Below are 22,683 nucleotides of genomic sequence, written 5' to 3' on the forward strand. Positions count from 1 at the left end.
ACCCCTAAAAGGCTAGATGAGGAGTAGGGGGGGTATGGAACAGGCAGCACCCTCAAACCTTCAGAAGTATGAGATGAACCCCAACAACTTGGAAAGGTGGATCTCTCTCACACGTACCGACACAGACTATCCCGCAATTCAATTGATCCTCAAAGGTTTTTATTGAATAGCGGAATAGGAAATATGATCAAAAAAAGTGTATGTATCTCGCACGTACACAACCACACTAGGCCCCAATTACTATTGTTTGTACCCCTAAAAGGCTAGATGAGGAGTAGGGGGGGTATGGAACAGGCAGCACCCTCAAACCTTCAGAAGTATGAGATGAACCCCAACAACTTGGAAAGGTGGATCTCTCTCACACGTACCGACACAGACTATCCCGCAATTCAATTGATCCTCAAAGGTTTTTATTGAATAGCGGAATAGGAAATATGATCAAAAAAAGTGTATGTATCTCGCACGTACACAACCACACTAGGCCCCAATTACTATTGTTTGTACCCCTAAAAGGCTAGATGAGGAGTAGGGGGGGTATGGAACAGGCAGCACCCTCAAACCTTCAGAAATATGAGATGAACCCCAACAACTTGGAAAGGTGGATCTCTCTCACACGTACCGACACAGACTATCCCGCAATTCAATTGATCCTCAAAGGTTTTTATTGAATAGCGGAATAGGAAATATGATCAAAAAAAGTGTATGTATCTCGCACGTACACAACCACACTAGGCCCCAATTACTATTGTTTGTACCCCTAAAAGGCTAGATGAGGAGTAGGGGGGGTATGGAACAGGCAGCACCCTCAAACCTTCAGAAGTATGAGATGAACCCCAACAACTTGGAAAGGTGGATCTCTCTCACACGTACCGACACAGACTATCCCGCAATTCAATTGATCCTCAAAGGTTTTTATTGAATAGCGGAATAGGAAATATGATCAAAAAAAGTGTATGTATCTCGCACGTACACAACCACACTAGGCCCCAATTACTATTGTTTAAACCCCTAAAAGGCTAGATGAGGAGTAGGGGGGGTATGGAACAGGCAGCACCCTCAAACCTTCAGAAGTATGAGATGAACCCCAACAACTTGGAAAGGTGGATCTCTCTCACACGTACCGACACAGACTATCCCGCAATTCAATTGATCCTCAAAGGTTTTTATTGAATAGCGGAATAGGAAATATGATCAAAAAAAGTGTATGTATCTCGCACGTACACAACCACACTAGGCCCCAATTACTATTGTTTGTACCCCTAAAAGGCTAGATGAGGAGTAGGGGGGGTATGGAACAGGCAGCACCCTCAAACCTTCAGAAGTATGAGATGAACCCCAACAACTTGGAAAGGTGGATCTCTCTCACACGTACCGACACAGACTATCCCGCAATTCAATTGATCCTCAAAGGTTTTTATTGAATAGCGGAATAGGAAATATGATCAAAAAAAGTGTATGTATCTCGCACGTACACAACCACACTAGGCCCCAATTACTATTGTTTGTACCCCTAAAAGGCTAGATGAGGAGTAGGGGGGGTATGGAACAGGCAGCACCCTCAAACCTTCAGAAGTATGAGATGAACCCCAACAACTTGGAAAGGTGGATCTCTCTCACACGTACCGACACAGACTATCCCCCAATTTAACTGATCCCCAAAGGTTTTTGATTAAATAGCGGAATAGAAAATATGATCCCAAAAAAGTGTATGTATATCACACGTACACAACCACACTAGGCCCCAATTACTATTGTTTGTACCCCTAAAAGGCTAGGAGTAGGGGGAGTATGGAACAGGCAGCACCCTCAAACCTTCAGAAGTATGAGATGAACCCCAACAACTTGGAAAGGTGGATCTCTCTCACACGTACCAACACAGACTATCCCCCAATTTAACTGATCCCCAAAGGTTTTTGATTAAATAGCGGAATAGAAAATATGATCCCAAAAAAGTGTATGTATATCACACGTACACAACCACACTAGGCCCCAATTACTATTGTTTGTACCCCTAAAAGGCTAGGAGTAGGGGGAGTATGGAACAGGCAGCACCCTCAAACCTTCAGAAGTATGAGATGAACCTCAACAACTTGGAAAGGTGGATCTCTCTCACACGTACCAACACAGACTATCCCCCAATTTAACTGATCCCCAAAGGTTTTTGATTAAATAGCGGAATAGAAAATATGATCCCAAAAAAGTGTATGTATATCACACGTACACAACCACACTAGGCCCCAATTACTATTGTTTGTACCCCTAAAAGGCTAGGAGTAGGGGGGGTATGGAACAGGCAGCACCCTCAAACCTTCAGAAGTATGAGATGAACCCCAACAACTTGGAAAGGTGGATCTCTCTCACACGTACCAACACAGACTATCCCCCAATTTAACTGATCCCCAAAGGTTTTTGATTAAATAGCGGAATAGAAAATATGATCCCAAAAAAGTGTATGTATATCACACGTACACAACCACACTAGGCCCCAATTACTATTGTTTGTACCCCTAAAAGGCTAGGAGTAGGGGGAGTATGGAACAGGCAGCACCCTCAAACCTTCAGAAGTATGAGATGAACCCCAACAACTTGGAAAGGTGGATCTCTCTCACACGTACCAACACAGACTATCCCCCAATTTAACTGATCCCCAAAGGTTTTTGATTAAATAGCGGAATAGAAAATATGATCCCAAAAAAGTGTATGTATATCACACGTACACAACCACACTAGGCCCCAATTACTATTGTTTGTACCCCTAAAAGGCTAGGAGTAGGGGGAGTATGGAACAGGCAGCACCCTCAAACCTTCAGAAGTATGAGATGAACCTCAACAACTTGGAAAGGTGGATCTCTCTCACACGTACCAACACAGACTATCCCCCAATTTAACTGATCCCCAAAGGTTTTTGATTAAATAGCGGAATAGAAAATATGATCCCAAAAAAGTGTATGTATATCACACGTACACAACCACACTAGGCCCCAATTACTATTGTTTGTACCCCTAAAAGGCTAGGAGTAGGGGGAGTATGGAACAGGCAGCACCCTCAAACCTTCAGAAGTATGAGATGAACCTCAACAACTTGGAAAGGTGGATCTCTCTCACACGTACCAACACAGACTATCCCCCAATTTAACTGATCCCCAAAGGTTTTTGATTAAATAGCGGAATAGAAAATATGATCCCAAAAAAGTGTATGTATATCACACGTACACAACCACACTAGGCCCCAATTACTATTGTTTGTACCCCTAAAAGGCTAGGAGTAGGGGGAGTATGGAACAGGCAGCACCCTCAAACCTTCAGAAGTATGAGATGAACCCCAACAACTTGGAAAGGTGGATCTCTCTCACACGTACCAACACAGACTATCCCCCAATTTAACTGATCCCCAAAGGTTTTTGATTAAATAGCGGAATAGAAAATATGATCCCAAAAAAGTGTATGTATATCACACGTACACAACCACACTAGGCCCCAATTACTATTGTTTGTACCCCTAAAAGGCTAGGAGTAGGGGGGGTATGGAACAGGCAGCACCCTCAAACCTTCAGAAGTATGAGATGAACCCCAACAACTTGGAAAGGTGGATCTCTCTCACACGTACCAACACAGACTATCCCCCAATTTAACTGATCCCCAAAGGTTTTTGATTAAATAGCGGAATAGAAAATATGATCCCAAAAAAGTGTATGTATATCACACGTACACAACCACACTAGGCCCCAATTACTATTGTTTGTACCCCTAAAAGGCTAGGAGTAGGGGGAGTATGGAACAGGCAGCACCCTCAAACCTTCAGAAGTATGAGATGAACCCCAACAACTTGGAAAGGTGGATCTCTCTCACACGTACCAACACAGACTATCCCCCAATTTAACTGATCCCCAAAGGTTTTTGATTAAATAGCGGAATAGAAAATATGATCCCAAAAAAGTGTATGTATATCACACGTACACAACCACACTAGGCCCCAATTACTATTGTTTGTACCCCTAAAAGGCTAGGAGTAGGGGGAGTATGGAACAGGCAGCACCCTCAAACCTTCAGAAGTATGAGATGAACCCCAACAACTTGGAAAGGTGGATCTCTCTCACACGTACCAACACAGACTATCCCCCAATTTAACTGATCCCCAAAGGTTTTTGATTAAATAGCGGAATAGAAAATATGATCCCAAAAAAGTGTATGTATATCACACGTACACAACCACACTAGGCCCCAATTACTATTGTTTGTACCCCTAAAAGGCTAGGAGTAGGGGGGGTATGGAACAGGCAGCACCCTCAAACCTTCAGAAGTATGAGATGAACCCCAACAACTTGGAAAGGTGGATCTCTCTCACACGTACCAACACAGACTATCCCCCAATTTAACTGATCCCCAAAGGTTTTTGATTAAATAGCGGAATAGAAAATATGATCCCAAAAAAGTGTATGTATATCACACGTACACAACCACACTAGGCCCCAATTACTATTGTTTGTACCCCTAAAAGGCTAGGAGTAGGGGGAGTATGGAACAGGCAGCACCCTCAAACCTTCAGAAGTATGAGATGAACCCCAACAACTTGGAAAGGTGGATCTCTCTCACACGTACCAACACAGACTATCCCCCAATTTAACTGATCCCCAAAGGTTTTTGATTAAATAGCGGAATAGAAAATATGATCCCAAAAAAGTGTATGTATATCACACGTACACAACCACACTAGGCCCCAATTACTATTGTTTGTACCCCTAAAAGGCTAGGAGTAGGGGGAGTATGGAACAGGCAGCACCCTCAAACCTTCAGAAGTATGAGATGAACCCCAACAACTTGGAAAGGTGGATCTCTCTCACACGTACCAACACAGACTATCCCCCAATTTAACTGATCCCCAAAGGTTTTTGATTAAATAGCGGAATAGAAAATATGATCCCAAAAAAGTGTATGTATATCACACGTACACAACCACACTAGGCCCCAATTACTATTGTTTGTACCCCTAAAAGGCTAGGAGTAGGGGGGATATGGAACAGGCAGCACCCTCAAACCTTCAGAAGTATGAGATGAACCCCAACAACTTGGAAAGGTGGATCTCTCTCACACGTACCAACACAGACTATCCCCCAATTTAACTGATCCCCAAAGGTTTTTGATTAAATAGCGGAATAGAAAATATGATCCCAAAAAAGTGTATGTATATCACACGTACACAACCACACTAGGCCCCAATTACTATTGTTTGTACCCCTAAAAGGCTAGGAGTAGGGGGGGTATGGAACAGGCAGCACCCTCAAACCTTCAGAAGTATGAGATGAACCCCAACAACTTGGAAAGGTGGATCTCTCTCACACGTACCAACACAGACTATCCCCCAATTTAACTGATCCCCAAAGGTTTTTGATTAAATAGCGGAATAGAAAATATGATCCCAAAAAAGTGTATGTATATCACACGTACACAACCACACTAGGCCCCAATTACTATTGTTTGTACCCCTAAAAGGCTAGGAGTAGGGGGGGTATGGAACAGGCAGCACCCTCAAACCTTCAGAAGTATGAGATGAACCCCAACAACTTGGAAAGGTGGATCTCTCTCACACGTACCAACACAGACTATCCCCCAATTTAACTGATCCCCAAAGGTTTTTGATTAAATAGCGGAATAGAAAATATGATCCCAAAAAAGTGTATGTATATCACACGTACACAACCACACTAGGCCCCAATTACTATTGTTTGTACCCCTAAAAGGCTAGGAGTAGGGGGAGTATGGAACAGGCAGCACCCTCAAACCTTCAGAAGTATGAGATGAACCTCAACAACTTGGAAAGGTGGATCTCTCTCACACGTACCAACACAGACTATCCCCCAATTTAACTGATCCCCAAAGGTTTTTGATTAAATAGCGGAATAGAAAATATGATCCCAAAAAAGTGTATGTATATCACACGTACACAACCACACTAGGCCCCAATTACTATTGTTTGTACCCCTAAAAGGCTAGGAGTAGGGGGAGTATGGAACAGGCAGCACCCTCAAACCTTCAGAAGTATGAGATGAACCCCAACAACTTGGAAAGGTGGATCTCTCTCACACGTACCAACACAGACTATCCCCCAATTTAACTGATCCCCAAAGGTTTTTGATTAAATAGCGGAATAGAAAATATGATCCCAAAAAAGTGTATGTATATCACACGTACACAACCACACTAGGCCCCAATTACTATTGTTTGTACCCCTAAAAGGCTAGGAGTAGGGGGGGTATGGAACAGGCAGCACCCTCAAACCTTCAGAAGTATGAGATGAACCCCAACAACTTGGAAAGGTGGATCTCTCTCACACGTACCAACACAGACTATCCCCCAATTTAACTGATCCCCAAAGGTTTTTGATTAAATAGCGGAATAGAAAATATGATCCCAAAAAGTGTATGTATATCACACGTACACAACCACACTAGGCCCCAATTACTATTGTTTGTACCCCTAAAAGGCTAGGAGTAGGGGGAGTATGGAACAGGCAGCACCCTCAAACCTTCAGAAGTATGAGATGAACCCCAACAACTTGGAAAGGTGGATCTCTCTCACACGTACCAACACAGACTATCCCCCAATTTAACTGATCCCCAAAGGTTTTTGATTAAATAGCGGAATAGAAAATATGATCCCAAAAAAGTGTATGTATATCACACGTACACAACCACACTAGGCCCCAATTACTATTGTTTGTACCCCTAAAAGGCTAGGAGTAGGGGGAGTATGGAACAGGCAGCACCCTCAAACCTTCAGAAGTATGAGATGAACCCCAACAACTTGGAAAGGTGGATCTCTCTCACACGTACCAACACAGACTATCCCCCAATTTAACTGATCCCCAAAGGTTTTTGATTAAATAGCGGAATAGAAAATATGATCCCAAAAAAGTGTATGTATATCACACGTACACAACCACACTAGGCCCCAATTACTATTGTTTGTACCCCTAAAAGGCTAGGAGTAGGGGGGGTATGGAACAGGCAGCACCCTCAAACCTTCAGAAGTATGAGATGAACCCCAACAACTTGGAAAGGTGGATCTCTCTCACACGTACCAACACAGACTATCCCCCAATTTAACTGATCCCCAAAGGTTTTTGATTAAATAGCGGAATAGAAAATATGATCCCAAAAAAGTGTATGTATATCACACGTACACAACCACACTAGGCCCCAATTACTATTGTTTGTACCCCTAAAAGGCTAGGAGTAGGGGGAGTATGGAACAGGCAGCACCCTCAAACCTTCAGAAGTATGAGATGAACCCCAACAACTTGGAAAGGTGGATCTCTCTCACACGTACCAACACAGACTATCCCCCAATTTAACTGATCCCCAAAGGTTTTTGATTAAATAGCGGAATAGAAAATATGATCCCAAAAAAGTGTATGTATATCACACGTACACAACCACACTAGGCCCCAATTACTATTGTTTGTACCCCTAAAAGGCTAGGAGTAGGGGGAGTATGGAACAGGCAGCACCCTCAAACCTTCAGAAGTATGAGATGAACCCCAACAACTTGGAAAGGTGGATCTCTCTCACACGTACCAACACAGACTATCCCCCAATTTAACTGATCCCCAAAGGTTTTTGATTAAATAGCGGAATAGAAAATATGATCCCAAAAAAGTGTATGTATATCACACGTACACAACCACACTAGGCCCCAATTACTATTGTTTGTACCCCTAAAAGGCTAGGAGTAGGGGGGGTATGGAACAGGCAGCACCCTCAAACCTTCAGAAGTATGAGATGAACCCCAACAACTTGGAAAGGTGGATCTCTCTCACACGTACCAACACAGACTATCCCCCAATTTAACTGATCCCCAAAGGTTTTTGATTAAATAGCGGAATAGAAAATATGATCCCAAAAAAGTGTATGTATATCACACGTACACAACCACACTAGGCCCCAATTACTATTGTTTGTACCCCTAAAAGGCTAGGAGTAGGGGGGGTATGGAACAGGCAGCACCCTCAAACCTTCAGAAGTATGAGATGAACCCCAACAACTTGGAAAGGTGGATCTCTCTCACACGTACCAACACAGACTATCCCCCAATTTAACTGATCCCCAAAGGTTTTTGATTAAATAGCGGAATAGAAAATATGATCCCAAAAAAGTGTATGTATATCACACGTACACAACCACACTAGGCCCCAATTACTATTGTTTGTACCCCTAAAAGGCTAGGAGTAGGGGGAGTATGGAACAGGCAGCACCCTCAAACCTTCAGAAGTATGAGATGAACCCCAACAACTTGGAAAGGTGGATCTCTCTCACACGTACCAACACAGACTATCCCCCAATTTAACTGATCCCCAAAGGTTTTTGATTAAATAGCGGAATAGAAAATATGATCCCAAAAAAGTGTATGTATATCACACGTACACAACCACACTAGGCCCCAATTACTATTGTTTGTACCCCTAAAAGGCTAGGAGTAGGGGGAGTATGGAACAGGCAGCACCCTCAAACCTTCAGAAGTATGAGATGAACCCCAACAACTTGGAAAGGTGGATCTCTCTCACACGTACCAACACAGACTATCCCCCAATTTAACTGATCCCCAAAGGTTTTTGATTAAATAGCGGAATAGAAAATATGATCCCAAAAAAGTGTATGTATATCACACGTACACAACCACACTAGGCCCCAATTACTATTGTTTGTACCCCTAAAAGGCTAGATGAGGAGTAGGGGGAGTATGGAACAGGCAGCACCCTCAAACCTTCAGTATGAGATTGTGTTCACTGTACCCCACAAAGATTGAGTTCACTGCACCCCACAATGATTGTGTTCACTGCACCCCACAAAGATTGTGTTCACTGCACCTCACAAAGATTGTGTTCACTGTACCCCCCAAAGATTGTGTTCACTGCACCCCACAAAGATTCTGTTCACTGTACCCCACAAAGATTGTGTTCACTGCACCCCAAAAAGATTGTGTTCACTGCACCCCAAAAAGGATGTTGTTCACTGCACCCCAAAAAGGATGTTGTTCACTCCACCCCAAAAAGATTGTGTTCACTGCACCCCACAAAGATTGTGTTCACTGCACCCCAAAAAGATTGTGTTCACTGCACCCCAAAAATGATTTTGTTCACTGCACCCCAAAAAGGATTTTGTCCACTGCACCCCAAAAAGGATGTTGTTCACTCCACCCCAAAAAGATTGTGTTCACTGCACCCCAAAAAGATTGTGTTCACTGCACCCCACAAAGGATTTTGTTCACTGCACCCCAAAAAGATTGTGTTCACTGCACCCCAAAAAGGATGTTGTTCACTGCACCCCAAAAAGGATTTTGTTCACTGCACCCCAAAAAGATTGTGTTCACTGCACCCCACAAAGGATTTTGTTCACTGCACCCCACAAAGATTGTGTTCACTGCACACCAAAAAGGATTGTGTTCACTGCACCCCAAAAAGATTTTGTTCACTGCACCCCAAAAAGATTGTGTTCACTGCAGCCCAAAAAGATTGTGTTCACTGCAGCCCAAAAAGATTGTGTTCACTGCAGCCCAAAAAGATTGTGTTCACTGCAGCCCAAAAAGATTGTGTTCACTGCAGCTCACACACAGAAAAATGGATGTGGATCACTGACACCTGCCTATCTCCAATCCCACACCACACAGCAATATCGATTGTAGTTTGTAGAACACAGTTTCCCTAAAATTCAGCAGACTCTGTCCCTAACAGGATTGAGAAGAGATCGTAGATCAGGATTGAGTGCAGACCCCACCCCCCACACAGCAATATCGATTGTAGTTTGTAGAAGACACTGACCCTATATAATTCAGCAGACTCTATCCCTAAAATGCCTACAACTCGCCCTGCCTAAACACTCCGACCTGTCCCTCAATTCTATCCGGACACAAATGGTTTTTTCCTGCCTATCTTTCCCTAATCAGCAGCCAGCACGTTGATGTGTGCTCTGTCCCTGAATCTAAGCAGCATAATGACGCCGCTGCGGCTGCCTCGAACTTATAAAGACTTGGTCACATGCTTCAGACGGCCAATCACAGCTACTGAGACATTTGCAGGCATGGCTGGGATGGCTTAAGGCACACCAGTTAAACGATTGTTGATTGGCTGTTGAAAGCCCGCCATGAAAAGAGCGCCAAAGCATGCAAAACCCGGAAATAAAACGACCGAACACGGATTTTTACCCGAACATACAGTAAAGTGTCCGTGTCCGTGTTCGGGTACAAAAAATCCAATTATTCGGTACGAACACGAATAATACAGTCCGTGTTCGCTCAACACTATTTATTAACGTTGCCAAAAGTGTGTTGTGAAGGATGGCGTTTATTTTAAAGGCCAATAAAGGTAATTTTTTTCCATCTTCCGTTTAATTTGTTTTCGGATGCCATCCACCAAACTTTTTAGACACACCTCGTATATAGCACAGTGATGATGTCACTGCTACATTCAAAGGTAGTATCTGTGCTTGCAAAAGCATTTGTTGTACACAAAGTGGATTCACTGTATATCATTTGTTACTTTTGAGGAATATATTAAAGGAGAAGTTTCAACTGACGGTGGGCTGAAGCCCGCTGCCAGTGGACGTCACAGAGCCGGTCCAGGCTCGGGCAAGATCACAAGCTTATTTGGCTATACTTCCACTGTGGTTTTCAGCTGATAATAACCGATAATCGTTCGATCCCTAGTACACACTATAAGAAAATCAGGCGAACAATCTTCAGATTTTCCTTGTTGTTTCACAGCAAATCAGAACCGATGAACGAAAATTCGTATGAAAATTCTCGTACGACAAAGACTTGTTTTTTGTTGTTTATTGTTTCTGATAATGCGCAGTCTGTCTTTTCTGATTTTTCTTGTACAAAAATCGTACGAATACAGTACACATTAAACGAAAATCGTTAGTTTTTTTTTCGTACGAGAAAAATTTTGGAGTTTGCCTCTTCGAGAATTTTCGTACGAAAATTCAGAATCGGCTGTGGAAAGTTGTGTACACACTATAGGAAAATCGTACGACAATTCTTTGGACAAAAATGTTCGCCCGATTTTCTTATAGTGTGTACTAGCCTTTACGCTTTTATTTTGATGCATTCACTTTATATGCAAAGCAATCTATACAAAGAACCTGCAAGGAATGATGTTCAGTGGAACCCAGAACATGCAAACACTGCTTGTTCTCCGAGTAGGGATACATCAGTGTACTGTATGTTACTCTGAAAAAAAAAGGAAACAAAAAAATCTAGTAGTACAACTGTCCCATTATTCTGGATTTCTCATATTACAAGGATTGTTTATGCGCTACAATCACGGCAGGCATGTATGTATGTTCATTTACTTATGTCAGTAATTAGAATGGGCATAGGATATGCAATCACACAGTCTGCTGACATTAACTCAGTGAACAGTAGTGTGTCTAGTACCATGCATTAATATTATTAGCCAGTCTCCTGGATCTATCTATCTATCTATCTATCTATCTATCTATCTATCTATCTATCTATCTATCTATCTATCTATCTATCTATCTATCTATCTATCCACACACATATATATATATATATATATATATATATATATATATATATATATATATAGCCTAAGCATGCAAAAAAAGAAACTCCGGTGTTAACCCTTTCGTTTCCAGCGCCTGCTCGTACAGTTTTTAGACATTCATGATCCACCTTCCAGAGGTAACCTCAGCTGCACAGTCAGCCTCTTCTCCTCCCTACCCCAGCCCCCCTCACTACTCACTACTACTATGCAGAGATGAGAGAAGGAATTTGGTGTGAATGTCAGAGGAGGGACCCAGGAGGGGAGGTATGGGAAGATAATGAGAGGGTGGGATGCAGGGATTTGGAGGATCTGAGAAGGGTGGGATAGTGAAATAAAGAGGTGGGAAAACAGAGGGCAGGGATACGGAAAGAAACAGACAGAAAGAAGGACAGAGAGAATTGGAGGAACAAGGGAGGCAAAGAGAAAAAGTATAAAGGGGGAGGGATAGAGAGAGGCACAAAGAGGGGGGGGGGGAGGTTGCCCTTACTAGTCACTCTGTTCCTGACATTTAACTGGAGGCACTGCGCTGTCAGCGTTACTATACTGGGACTTACTGGTGCTGGCTAGGACAATAATGAGCAGGAGGAGTTTCGCAGTGACACCAACAGGACACCTTGGTGTCACCATTCTTATGGGAAACCAATGAATGTATCTCATCTAAGGAGGACAGATCCCCCTCCCTCTCCTCTGCAGTTACCTCTAGGTGAAGTTGCACTGCTCTGGACCAGAGAAGGAATCTTGTGAGAGTCATCATTATTCATGCCCTGCAGCAAAATTCAGCAAGCCTTCCTGAACGTCACCTGTGCGCACTGTGCTGCCAATCATCTTCCCTTGTCTATATGAGAATGTATGACAGAGGATAGCGATGGGGGATCTCAGAACTCTTTGTATGATACAGTGAGTACTGATGACAACTTTTAGTTGTGGAACATTATTGCATATCCATTACTTTCACAGTGCAGTGACCTTAATGTTGACAAACCCCAGTCCTGCCAGTCTTGTACAGGTTTTATGTCTTCTGTCATCAGCACACCTTCCAACCTTGGGAAATCTGTATAGCACTTTACGGAGTGAAACTTGTAATATTCCATGTGTGGAATCCCTACAATCCTGGCATCATATGGAAGGGATTGGTGAGCGTACCTGCCATCGCAGTCCTCTGTAGCCCACCTGGCATGTAGCCTTGGCTTTCTGTAGCACCACTCAGCATGATGCTGCCATCAGGATGTGCTTTGCTCTTGCCAGTGATGTTCTTCAGTATGAACTGCCTAGACCAGGAACCAGGTCACCATGAAATGGAACTGCCACTACAGTACTATGATGACAATGGTGAGTAAAGTTTAAGTTAATATTCCAGTACACTTTTACTGTAACATTAGTATAAGGTATTGATGTACATGGATAACTCCCTAAAGTTTTAAATTATGACCACATAAAATAACAGATAGTGCTGCATAGATATTTAGTTTGCTCTAGTAAATAATTATTATTATGAGTTATTTCAGTTTGTATACTAATCAGAGCACTTGTTTTTCAGGGGATCAGCCTTTTATCTAATTACAAATAAGCCATGGGAATGGATGTGTTGTTAGATGCAGCATATTATGAAGCAGGCTCCAGATTTGAAAGTATTTTGGTTTTCAGGATTGAAAAGATTTGGCATTACCCTTATATCATCAGCATATAAATGCATTTCTGCAAAACACCGGGGTTGATTTTCTAAAGGGAAATAGACTATGCACCTTGCAAGGGCAGTTGCTTAGTAAATGAGGTAGAATACTGCCGATGTCCATTATCCAGACATGCGCAAACAAAAAATCTATTTTTTTACATTTTCCTTGCATGTGATTGGGTATTGTTTGTAAAGGGAAGCTCTTTTACTAAGCTCTTTAGCTCATTAACTAAGCTCTTTAGCAAGTGCAATTGCACAGTCTTTTCACGTTTAGTAACTCAACCCTCAGGCAGGGCATATTCATTGAACAAAGTGCAAAGTTCTTTAAAACTCGGGAATACATGAGTCCGTTTTTTTTTTTTGATCAGCGTGCTGGCTGAGCGGACTTTTTCATGCACAAGCAATGTGGCTAGAGGAATCCTCCTTGCTGTGTTATTGTATTCTGACAACAGAATACACTGATCAGTGCAGCAGCTAATTGGCTGCAGCTCCGATCGAGCAAAAGTTTTTCAACAAGCCCATTCATGAGAAGTCAATCATTAGAAGGACTTCTCGCAAGCAGGTACAGCCATAGATGGATCAAATCTTAGCCAGTTCCTGCTGAACTGAGTGAATTTGAATTCATCTATGGCCAGCCATGAAGAGTTCAGGGATTCCTTGAGTTGTACTCCCGTCTAATGGTGCCTGCATAGTTCCAGGTTCATCTCCAGTAGCATGACACCAATGGTTTATTTAAGTGTCGCTAAGAGTGGCAGTCTAACCACCGGTGTAAGGGGGAGCATTCTTCGCACTGACCACAAATTTAAGGAGCATTTTCCTAATGAACCCTGATGGACTAATCTTAGCAGAGGTTCCCTGAGACCTAATGGGTATTTAACTGGTTCCTTCATTAAGTTAAAAGGTTGAGAAAGGTTGCTCTTACTTGTAAACTTTAAAGGTCAGTTAGGGGCTTTCACATCCTTGCAGTGAGCTTTAACATGTCACATTTTTAGGCACCTTTTTATACACGTTTCTAGGCGCACTACCATTAAATTCTATTAGAAAATGCATTTGATGAAAGCGCATAAAAGTCCTGCATACTTCATCTTAGATGAGCTTTCATAAAAATTCACATTCTATGGAGTTCAATGGTAGAGCTCCTAAAATCGCTTGTAAAACATGATGCACCAAAAATGCAACACACAGATGGGACCTGGCCCTTTAGGGGATACTAAACTCTGTTTTTTAAAAAATGGTATTCAGGTATGCATTCTCAACTCAAAAAGTACATTCTATTGCTCTCAGCCTCTTCCAAATCTCCATAGTAATACCTTCCCTGTGATCTGACTTCCTGTAATATGGTAGCTATATTCATTCTTCTTGATCCTCAAGTGTAGCCACCATATTTTGTTAGCTCCTGAGATGGACCAGGCACTATGAACTATGTGATTTGTAGTGTGCATAAAGCAGTGTACATGATTGTAACTAACATGTACTGCTTGTTCCAAACAAAGGGAAGTGAGAGGGAGAAGAAGACATTTTGGAGCTCACAAGGTACATTTCAAATAGGCAGAAAATCTTGGTAAGACACAATTAAAAAAAAAATAGATTACAGGGCCATTAAAGTGATTGTAAAGCTATATATATATATATATTTTTTTTAAATAACAAACATACTTACCTGTTCTGTGCAATGGCTTTGCACAGAGTAGCCCCTATCCTCCTCTTCTCGGGGCCCCAGCTGGCGCTCCTTGCTCCTCCCCCTGCCGGGTGCCCCCCATAGCAAGCCGCTTGCTGTGGAGGCATTAATATGGGCTTGCTTTTTAAACCGGCTGTGTGTGTTCATAGACACACAGAGTACAGCTTGACCCGTTCCCCGCTCCTTCCTCACCAGCTGTGATTGACAGCAGTGGAGTCAACGGTTCCTACTACTTTCTCTAAACCTATGAGGAGGGAGAGAGCCGCTGCTCTCATGCACATTGCTGGTGTAAGATGGGGCTCAAATGAGTATAATGGGGGGGCTGGGGGGGGGGGGGGTGAGTTGGGCAAAGAATCCTTTAGCCTTTAGACAGATTAAGGATATTGTTTAGTGCCACATTAACCCTAAATTTATGTAATGAATGGACTATAGAGGTCTCAGTCACCTAAATGCTTCTAATATTATGTGGAAATTGTGAGATCCCATTGTTGGTGCCCCCCCCATCATGAAGATTTTCTCATTCAGCTGTAGTGGTGATGATGGTGGAGGCAGTTGTGGTGACACTCTTCCTACTTTATTCTATTTAACAGAAAATAAAAGAAACAAGAGTAAGGCCCCTTTTACACGGGTGCCTCTGTGAGTGCAGAGTGGACGCGGACACAGTCCTGCTCTCCTCAATGGGGCAATCAGATGGAAATGGACTGCTTGTTTGTTTCCATCCAATACCATTTGATCTGATCCACCAGACGGATGGGGGGTAGGACCGCCATCCGTCTGTTTTTGGTGTACAGGATCGGATCTGGATGGCGGAGGGTGTCAGCAGACATGTGTCCACTGACATCTGCCTCTCCATAGAAGAGACTGGAGGGTCCAATAAGATCCACCTGAAAACTGACAGGTGGACCTGATTGGATCGAACGTGTGGCCGAAGAGTCCACTCTGTAATGACCAAGGCAGATATGTGGATCAGTGCAGGGATCCGGCATTTCTCAAAAGATAAGAAAATCCATGATTAGTTATGCAAAAAAGAAAAAAGATTAGAAAGCATACTATTTACTCAACCACATCTAACCTGTGTTCATTTAAACAGTAAAGTAAAATAGACTTTCTTAATAAACATTCTTAATGTAGGAGAAGCCACATCTACCCGGTTACATACTACAACTGGGGCAATTGATGTCATGGGCAGTAAAGCTGGACAGGTTCCTTAGAAGGAGCATGCATCCCAGTAGTAGGAGACAGTCCCCTGTCCTAGACTGAAGCTACTTCACCAAGAAGAATGAGACATGGCACAGGGTTCCTTTTAAGGAGAAGTTAAGATTTAATAGAACAAAGTGTTGCAGGTCTGGCATTTATTTCTTTAGACGTTCTTCATGTTTATGCAAAGTATAATTGCAGAATGATTATCCTTATTCTCCTAATGCAGATTAAAGGAGTAACTGATAAATATTTTCATAGAACCAAGCTCCACTAACTAGCTCCGTCCATGAATATACGGTTGTATTTTTCATAGGTAAACACTAGAAGTTCTGTTGGTGTGCTAATAGTTCCAAGGAGGCTAGAACAGACTTGTTAGTAAATATCAGTAGTACTAAGAGCCTCCATTTCCTTCTTCCTTTGATCAAAGACTTGTATTATTGTGAGAGATGAACGGCATGACATTGGTGTTGCACAAATACGTGCAGCCCCTTTTAGCCTGAGGCTCTTCCTAATTGCCTGTCCCTGAATCCCCTTTTCGTACATTCCACGTGAAACAAACACAAACAATTTGTGTGGCAAAAGAAATCTGAAAAGAATGGTGAAAAAGAGGGATCATGGATAATATGTGTCAGGAATGTATATATTGCTGGTTAAGCTCTGCCTGTGAATAAAGGAGCTATTGTCAGCAGTGAGTGTATAGGACGCTTGTGTCATTAGAAACTCTATATACAACTGCTCTTCCCTATGGCTTCATACAATGATAATGGTGAGAAGGGCTCTGTGCCAGTACGGCAGCAGTTACTGCAAACTGAACCGATTAACGGCGTGTATATCAAATGAAAAAGGTTCCAATTTATTTAATTAAACTGCAAATAGCTTTCAATCATCGAATGTTTTCTTACATTTCTCATATGTCTCATATGACGCGGATAGATCCCTCAGCGTGAGTTTTCAAATTAGCCCACCTACTGTGGCCATTATTAGGTGGTCCTGCTCTCCCTGAAGGTGGAGGTTGGAGTAACATCACAAAACAAAGTTCCTCGGATATCAATGTCATATACAAATTCACATCTGTTTCAGAAAGTATTCCAACATAGGTGGTTAAAGAAAACCTGTGCTGAGAAAATACATAGGCTGCTGTTGCCCAACCTTCCATTCGAAAATTCTAGTTGCCTGGCTGTTATGACAATTCAAAGGCTCCTGTAGTTTCTGAGTCACTTATCCTAAACAAATATGCAGATCAGTTCTGACTCACCTCTCACTTTACCAGCTGCATGCAACATTGAAATACAATTCTTTTCCTTACACTCATGCTTGAGGTCATTGTAGCCATATTAGTGCACTTGCGACAGAGACAATTGAGTACTGCTTGGATCTTGAAGAAGGGGACATACCCCGAAAGCTTGTCCTGAAAAATTGTATGTTAGTGCAAATAAAAAAAGTATCACGGACAGTGCTCAATTGTCTCTTTCCTTACACTCATAAGTCAATGTTATTAAACTTACTTTTCATATTTGTTTTTTTTTTTTTTTTTCCATTTAATATACGAAACACAATTCCCAGAGCGCTGTGGGTTAGCTAAAGAGGCAGTACAGCATAGACTTCCCCTTTCACAATCTCGTTCATTGAAACCTTAGGCTGAGCTATCCAATATGGGATAAGTTACTGTCATGACTCATTGTAATGTGTACACACCCTTGTGTGTGTAAATTTCTGTTTAAAGTGGAGCTTCACCCAAAAGGGGTTCTTCTTTAAATCGTCCTCCCCCTCCCCTACCTAACATTAGATGTAATTTTTGACAGGGGGCGTTTACCTAGGCTTGACAGGTACCCACTCCCACTTCTGCTCAGATCACCTAGACCACATGTGTCAAACACAAGGCCCGCGGGCCGAATGTGGCCCTCCAGGCCATTTCATGTGGCCCTCGCACCTTGTCAAAACCTTGTCTCAGCATTTGGCAGCAAAGAGGAGGACAGACTTCCTCAAAGAGATTCTGTGCTGCAGCAGCACCCTCTCGTCTCTGCCTCCCCTGGTCTTAGTATTCAGCAAACTCCAGCCCTCCTCTGGTCCTCCTCTAGACCCTGCACTTTCTGCTTCCCAGCTACATCCACAGCTTCTTCCAGGCAGCAGCACAAGGTAAAGGGGGTGTACTGTGATGTAAAAGAAGGAGGGGGGGCTCTTGACATCTGGTATAAGGGGGGGAGTAGGGTGCTTTGGAAAACTAGTCTTACAGATGCAACTGGCCCTTTGAGGGCAACCATAACGCTGATGCGGCCCGTGATGAAATTGAGTTTGACACCCCTGACCTAGACCATCTGAGTGGAAGTTCCCCCTGCAGTTTTCTGAGACATGTTACAGAAGACCATGGGACCTTTCACAAAGAGCAGTGCACTGCAGTGCAGCTTGTGCATGCGCAATGGGCAGCCGGCTGTGAAGCTGCAAACTGTCACAGCCAGGTGCCCACACTTAAGATGCTGGCGCTGGGAACCCAAAGGCTAGTGAACAACTAACCCAGGTGAGTATGGCGCTGGATTCTTGAACAGGTAAGTGTCCTATTATTAAAAGTCAGCAGCTACAGGATTTGTAGTTGCTGACTTTTAATTTTTTTTGTTACAGCTTGGAGAACAGCTTTAAGCCATTGAACACTGTAACCAACGTTTTTTTGTTTGCAACGGTTGGTAAGGAGAAACCGTAGAACACATAAAAAGGCAGGAAAACTGTTGGCTGTCTGAAAAAAAATATTTATATGCATGATTTCTTATTTTCTCCAAAAAATGAATTGTTACTTTTTGCTCCTAACCATAATAAACCTTATTCTCACAGAGAGGAAGGTCCCTCAGTATGAATTTGCGATCCTAGGCCATATCTAGTAGGTATAAACATCAGAAGTCCAGTGGCGGCTGGTGCTCAAAATTTTTGGGGGGGCGCAAAAAGAAAAATGTAATAGGTGTTGCTTCGCGTCAAAAAACGCAGTAAAAAATTGCGTGACTTTGAAGTCATGGTACAGGCATGGCACAGGTGATGGTATAGGCATGGCATAGGTGATGGTACAGGCATGGCACAGGTATGGTATAGGCATGTCACAGGTCATGGTACAGGAGATGGTATATGCCCCCTTTCAATGCAGTGACCAGCGTACATGCCCCCTTTCAATGCAGAGACCAGTGTACATGCCCCCTTCAATGCAGAGTTCAGCGTGCGTGCCCCCTTCAATGCAATGAACATTGTGCTATGCCCCCTTCAATGCAATAAACACTGTGCTATGCCCCCTTCAATGCAATAAACACTGTGCTGTGCCCCCTTCAATGCAATAAACACTGTGCTATGCCCCCTTCAATGCAATGAACACTGTGCTGTGCCCCAACAATGCAGAGTTCAGCGTGCATGCCCCCTTCAATGCAACACTGTGCTGTGCCCCCTTCAATGCAATAAACACTGTGCTGTGCCCCCTTCAATGCAATAAACACTGTGCTGTGCCCCCTTCAATGCAATAAACACTGTGCTGTGCCCCCTTCAATGCAATGAACACTGTGCTGTGCCCCCACAATGCAATGAACACTGTGCTGTGCCCCCTTCAATGCAATAAACACTGTGCTGTGCCCCCTTCAATGCAATAAACACTGTGCTGTGCCCCCTTCAATGCAATAAACACTGTGCTATGCCCCCTTCAATGCAATAAACACTGTGCTGTGCCCCCTTCAATGCAATAAACACTGTGCTATGCCCCCTTCAATGCAATGAACACTGTGCTGTGCCCCAACAATGCAGAGTTCAGCGTGCATGCCCCCTTCAATGCAACACTGTGCTGTGCCCCCTTCAATGCAATAAACACTGTGCTGTGCCCCCTTCAATGCAATAAACACTGTGCTGTGCCCCCTTCAATGCAATAAACACTGTGCTGTGCCCCCTTCAATGCAATAAACACTGTGCCCCCTTCAATGCAATGAACACTGTGCTGTGCCCCCACAATGCAGAGTTCAGCGTGCATGCCCCCTTCAATGCAACTGTGCTGTGCCCCCTTCAATGCAATAAACACTGTGCAGAGTTCAGCGTGCGTGCCCCCTTCAATGCAACTGTTCCGTGCCCCCATCAATGCAGAGTTCAGCGTGCGAGCCCCTTTCAATGCAGAGCGCCACAGCATTGTCCCCAATCACTGCAGAGCGCCACAGCATTGTCCCCAATGATTGCAGAGCGCCACAGCATTGTCCCCCAATGATTGCAGAGCGCCACAGCATTGTCCCCCAATGATTGCAGAGCGCCACAGCATTGTCCCCCAATGATTGCAGAGCGCCACAGCATTGTCCCCCAATGATTGCAGAGCGCCACAGCTTTGTCCCCCAATGATTGCAGAGCGCCACAGCTTTGTCCCCCAATAATTGCAGAGTGCCACAGCATTGTCCCCCAATGATTGCAGAGCGCCAGCATTGTCCCCCAATGATTGCAGAGCGCCACAGCTTTGTCCCCCAATGATTGCAGAGCGCCACAGCATTGTCCCCAATGATTGCAGAGCGCCACAGCATTGTCCCCCAATGATTGCAGAGCGCCACAGCATTGTCCCCCAATGATTGCAGAGCGCCACAGCATTGTCCCCCAATGATTGCAGAGCGCCAGCATTGTCCCCCAATGATTGCAGAGCGCCACAGCATTGTCCCCCAATGATTGCAGAGCGCCAGCATTGTCCCCCCAATGATTGCAGAGCGCCAGCATTGTCCCCCGAATGATTGCAGAGCGCCAGCATTGTCCCCCAATGATTGCAGAGCGCCAGCATTGTCCCCCAATGATTGCAGAGTGCCAGCATTGTCCCCCAATGATTGCAGAGCGCCACAGCATTGTCCCCCAATGATTGCAGAGCGCCACAGCTTTGTCCCCCAATGATTGCAGAGCGCCACAGCTTTGTCCCCCAATGATTGCAGAGTGCCACAGCATTGTCCCCCAATGATTGCAGAGCGCCAGCATTGTCCCCCAATGATTGCAGAGCGCCACAGCTTTGTCCCCCAATGATTGCAGAGCGCCACAGCATTGTCCCCCAATGATTGCAGAGCGCCACAGCATTGTCCCCCAATGATTGCAGAGCGCCACAGCATTGTCCCCCAATGATTGCAGAGCGCCACAGCATTGTCCCCCAATGATTGCAGAGCGCCACAGCATTGTCCCCCAATGATTGCAGAGCGCCACAGCATTGTCCCCCAATGATTGCAGAGCGCCAGCATTGTCCCCCCAATGATTGCAGAGCGCCAGCATTGTCCCCCCAATGATTGCAGAGCGCCAGCATTGTCCCCCAATGATTGCAGAGCGCCAGCATTGTCCCCCAATGATTGCAGAGTGCCAGCATTGTCCCCCAATGATTGCAGAGCGCCACAGCATTGTCCCCCAATGATTGCAGAGCGCCACAGCATTGTCCCCCAATGATTGCAGAGCGCCACAGCATTGTCCCCCAATGATTGCAGAGTGCAACAGCATTGTCCCCCAATGATTGCAGAGCTCCACAGCTTTGTCCCCCAATGATTGCAGAGTGCCACAGCATTGTCCCCCAATGATTGCAGAGCGCCAGCATTGTCCCCCAATGATTGCAGAGCGCTACAGCATTGTCCCCCAATGATTGCAGAGTGCCACAGCTTTGTCCCCCAATGATTGCAGAGCGCCACAGCATTGTCCCCCAATGATTGCAGAGTGCCACAGCATTGTCCCCCAATGATTGCAGAGCGCCACAGCATTGTCCCCCAATGATTGCAGAGCGCCAGCATTGTCCCCCAATGATTGCAGAGCGCCAGCATTGTCCCCCAATGATTGCAGAGTGCCACAGCATTGTCCCCCAATGATTGCAGAGCGCCACAGCATTGTCCCCCAATGATTGCAGAGTGCCAGCATTGTCCCCCAATGATTGCAGAGCGCCAGCATTGTCCCCCAATGATTTCAGAGTGTCAGCGTGCGTGCTCCCTTCAAACTTACCTGGCGGCGGCGCGGCTCAGCTTCTTCCTCCTCTTCTGCGGCGGGTCCTTCTCCCTCGTTGTCTCGGCGGCGGGAACCGGCGGGCGGGCGGCCTCTCCTCTTCTCTGAGCGGCGGTGACAGTGAGTGACTGACGCATGCACCGGCACCGTCCCCATTGCGACGTCAGCGATATCCTGGATGATGATTGGTCCAGGCTGTAGACTGGACCAATCACAGCCAGGATATCAGAAAGTGGGGGTGTCCAACCGCAAAGACTTGCGCCCAGGATACCCCCCTACCCCCCCAGAAGGCAGCCAATCGGCGCCTCTTCTGGGACGTAACCCCACCCCCCCCCCCCAGCCACCAGTTCCTTGGGTTCAGGCCGGCGAACCCAATTTTTTTTTTGAACAACTTTATTTGTTCGTTTTTGTTTTTTTTTTTTTTTTTTTTTTTTTGTTTTTTTTTAGGGGTAGGGGGGCGGCGCCCTGGCGCCCCCTATGCACGGGCCGCCACTGCAGAAGTCCTTTCTACATGCTAGTGGTTCATCCAAGTTTATAGGTGTCTTAAATATTGTTTTGTTGTATATTAGGTAATGTATCTCAATTAATGAGCAGTGGCATTTTTGTATTGTTTTAAAACAG

General features: G+C 44.4%; 1 protein-coding gene across 2 annotated transcripts in view; it reads left to right on the forward strand.

The window, feature by feature from the left end:
• The first annotated feature begins 11,985 nt into the window (after positions 1-11,985).
• The window catches only part of KCP (kielin cysteine rich BMP regulator), a 176,798-nt gene continuing 166,100 nt past the window's right edge, over positions 11,986-22,683 (forward strand). Inside the window, exon 1 of one of the 2 annotated variants that reach the window (XM_082252857.1) lies at positions 11,986-12,892. In XM_082252857.1, the coding sequence (XP_082108983.1) occupies positions 12,772-12,892 (121 nt within the window). In that variant the 5' untranslated portion in view covers positions 11,986-12,771. The remainder of the gene's footprint in view (positions 12,893-22,683) is intronic. The other variant, XM_082252858.1, reaches the window with a different exon arrangement.

The sequence above is a fragment of the Pelophylax lessonae genome (assembly GCF_965119305.1).
Source record: "Pelophylax lessonae genome assembly, chromosome: 4".
NCBI lineage: Eukaryota > Metazoa > Chordata > Amphibia > Anura > Ranidae > Pelophylax > Pelophylax lessonae.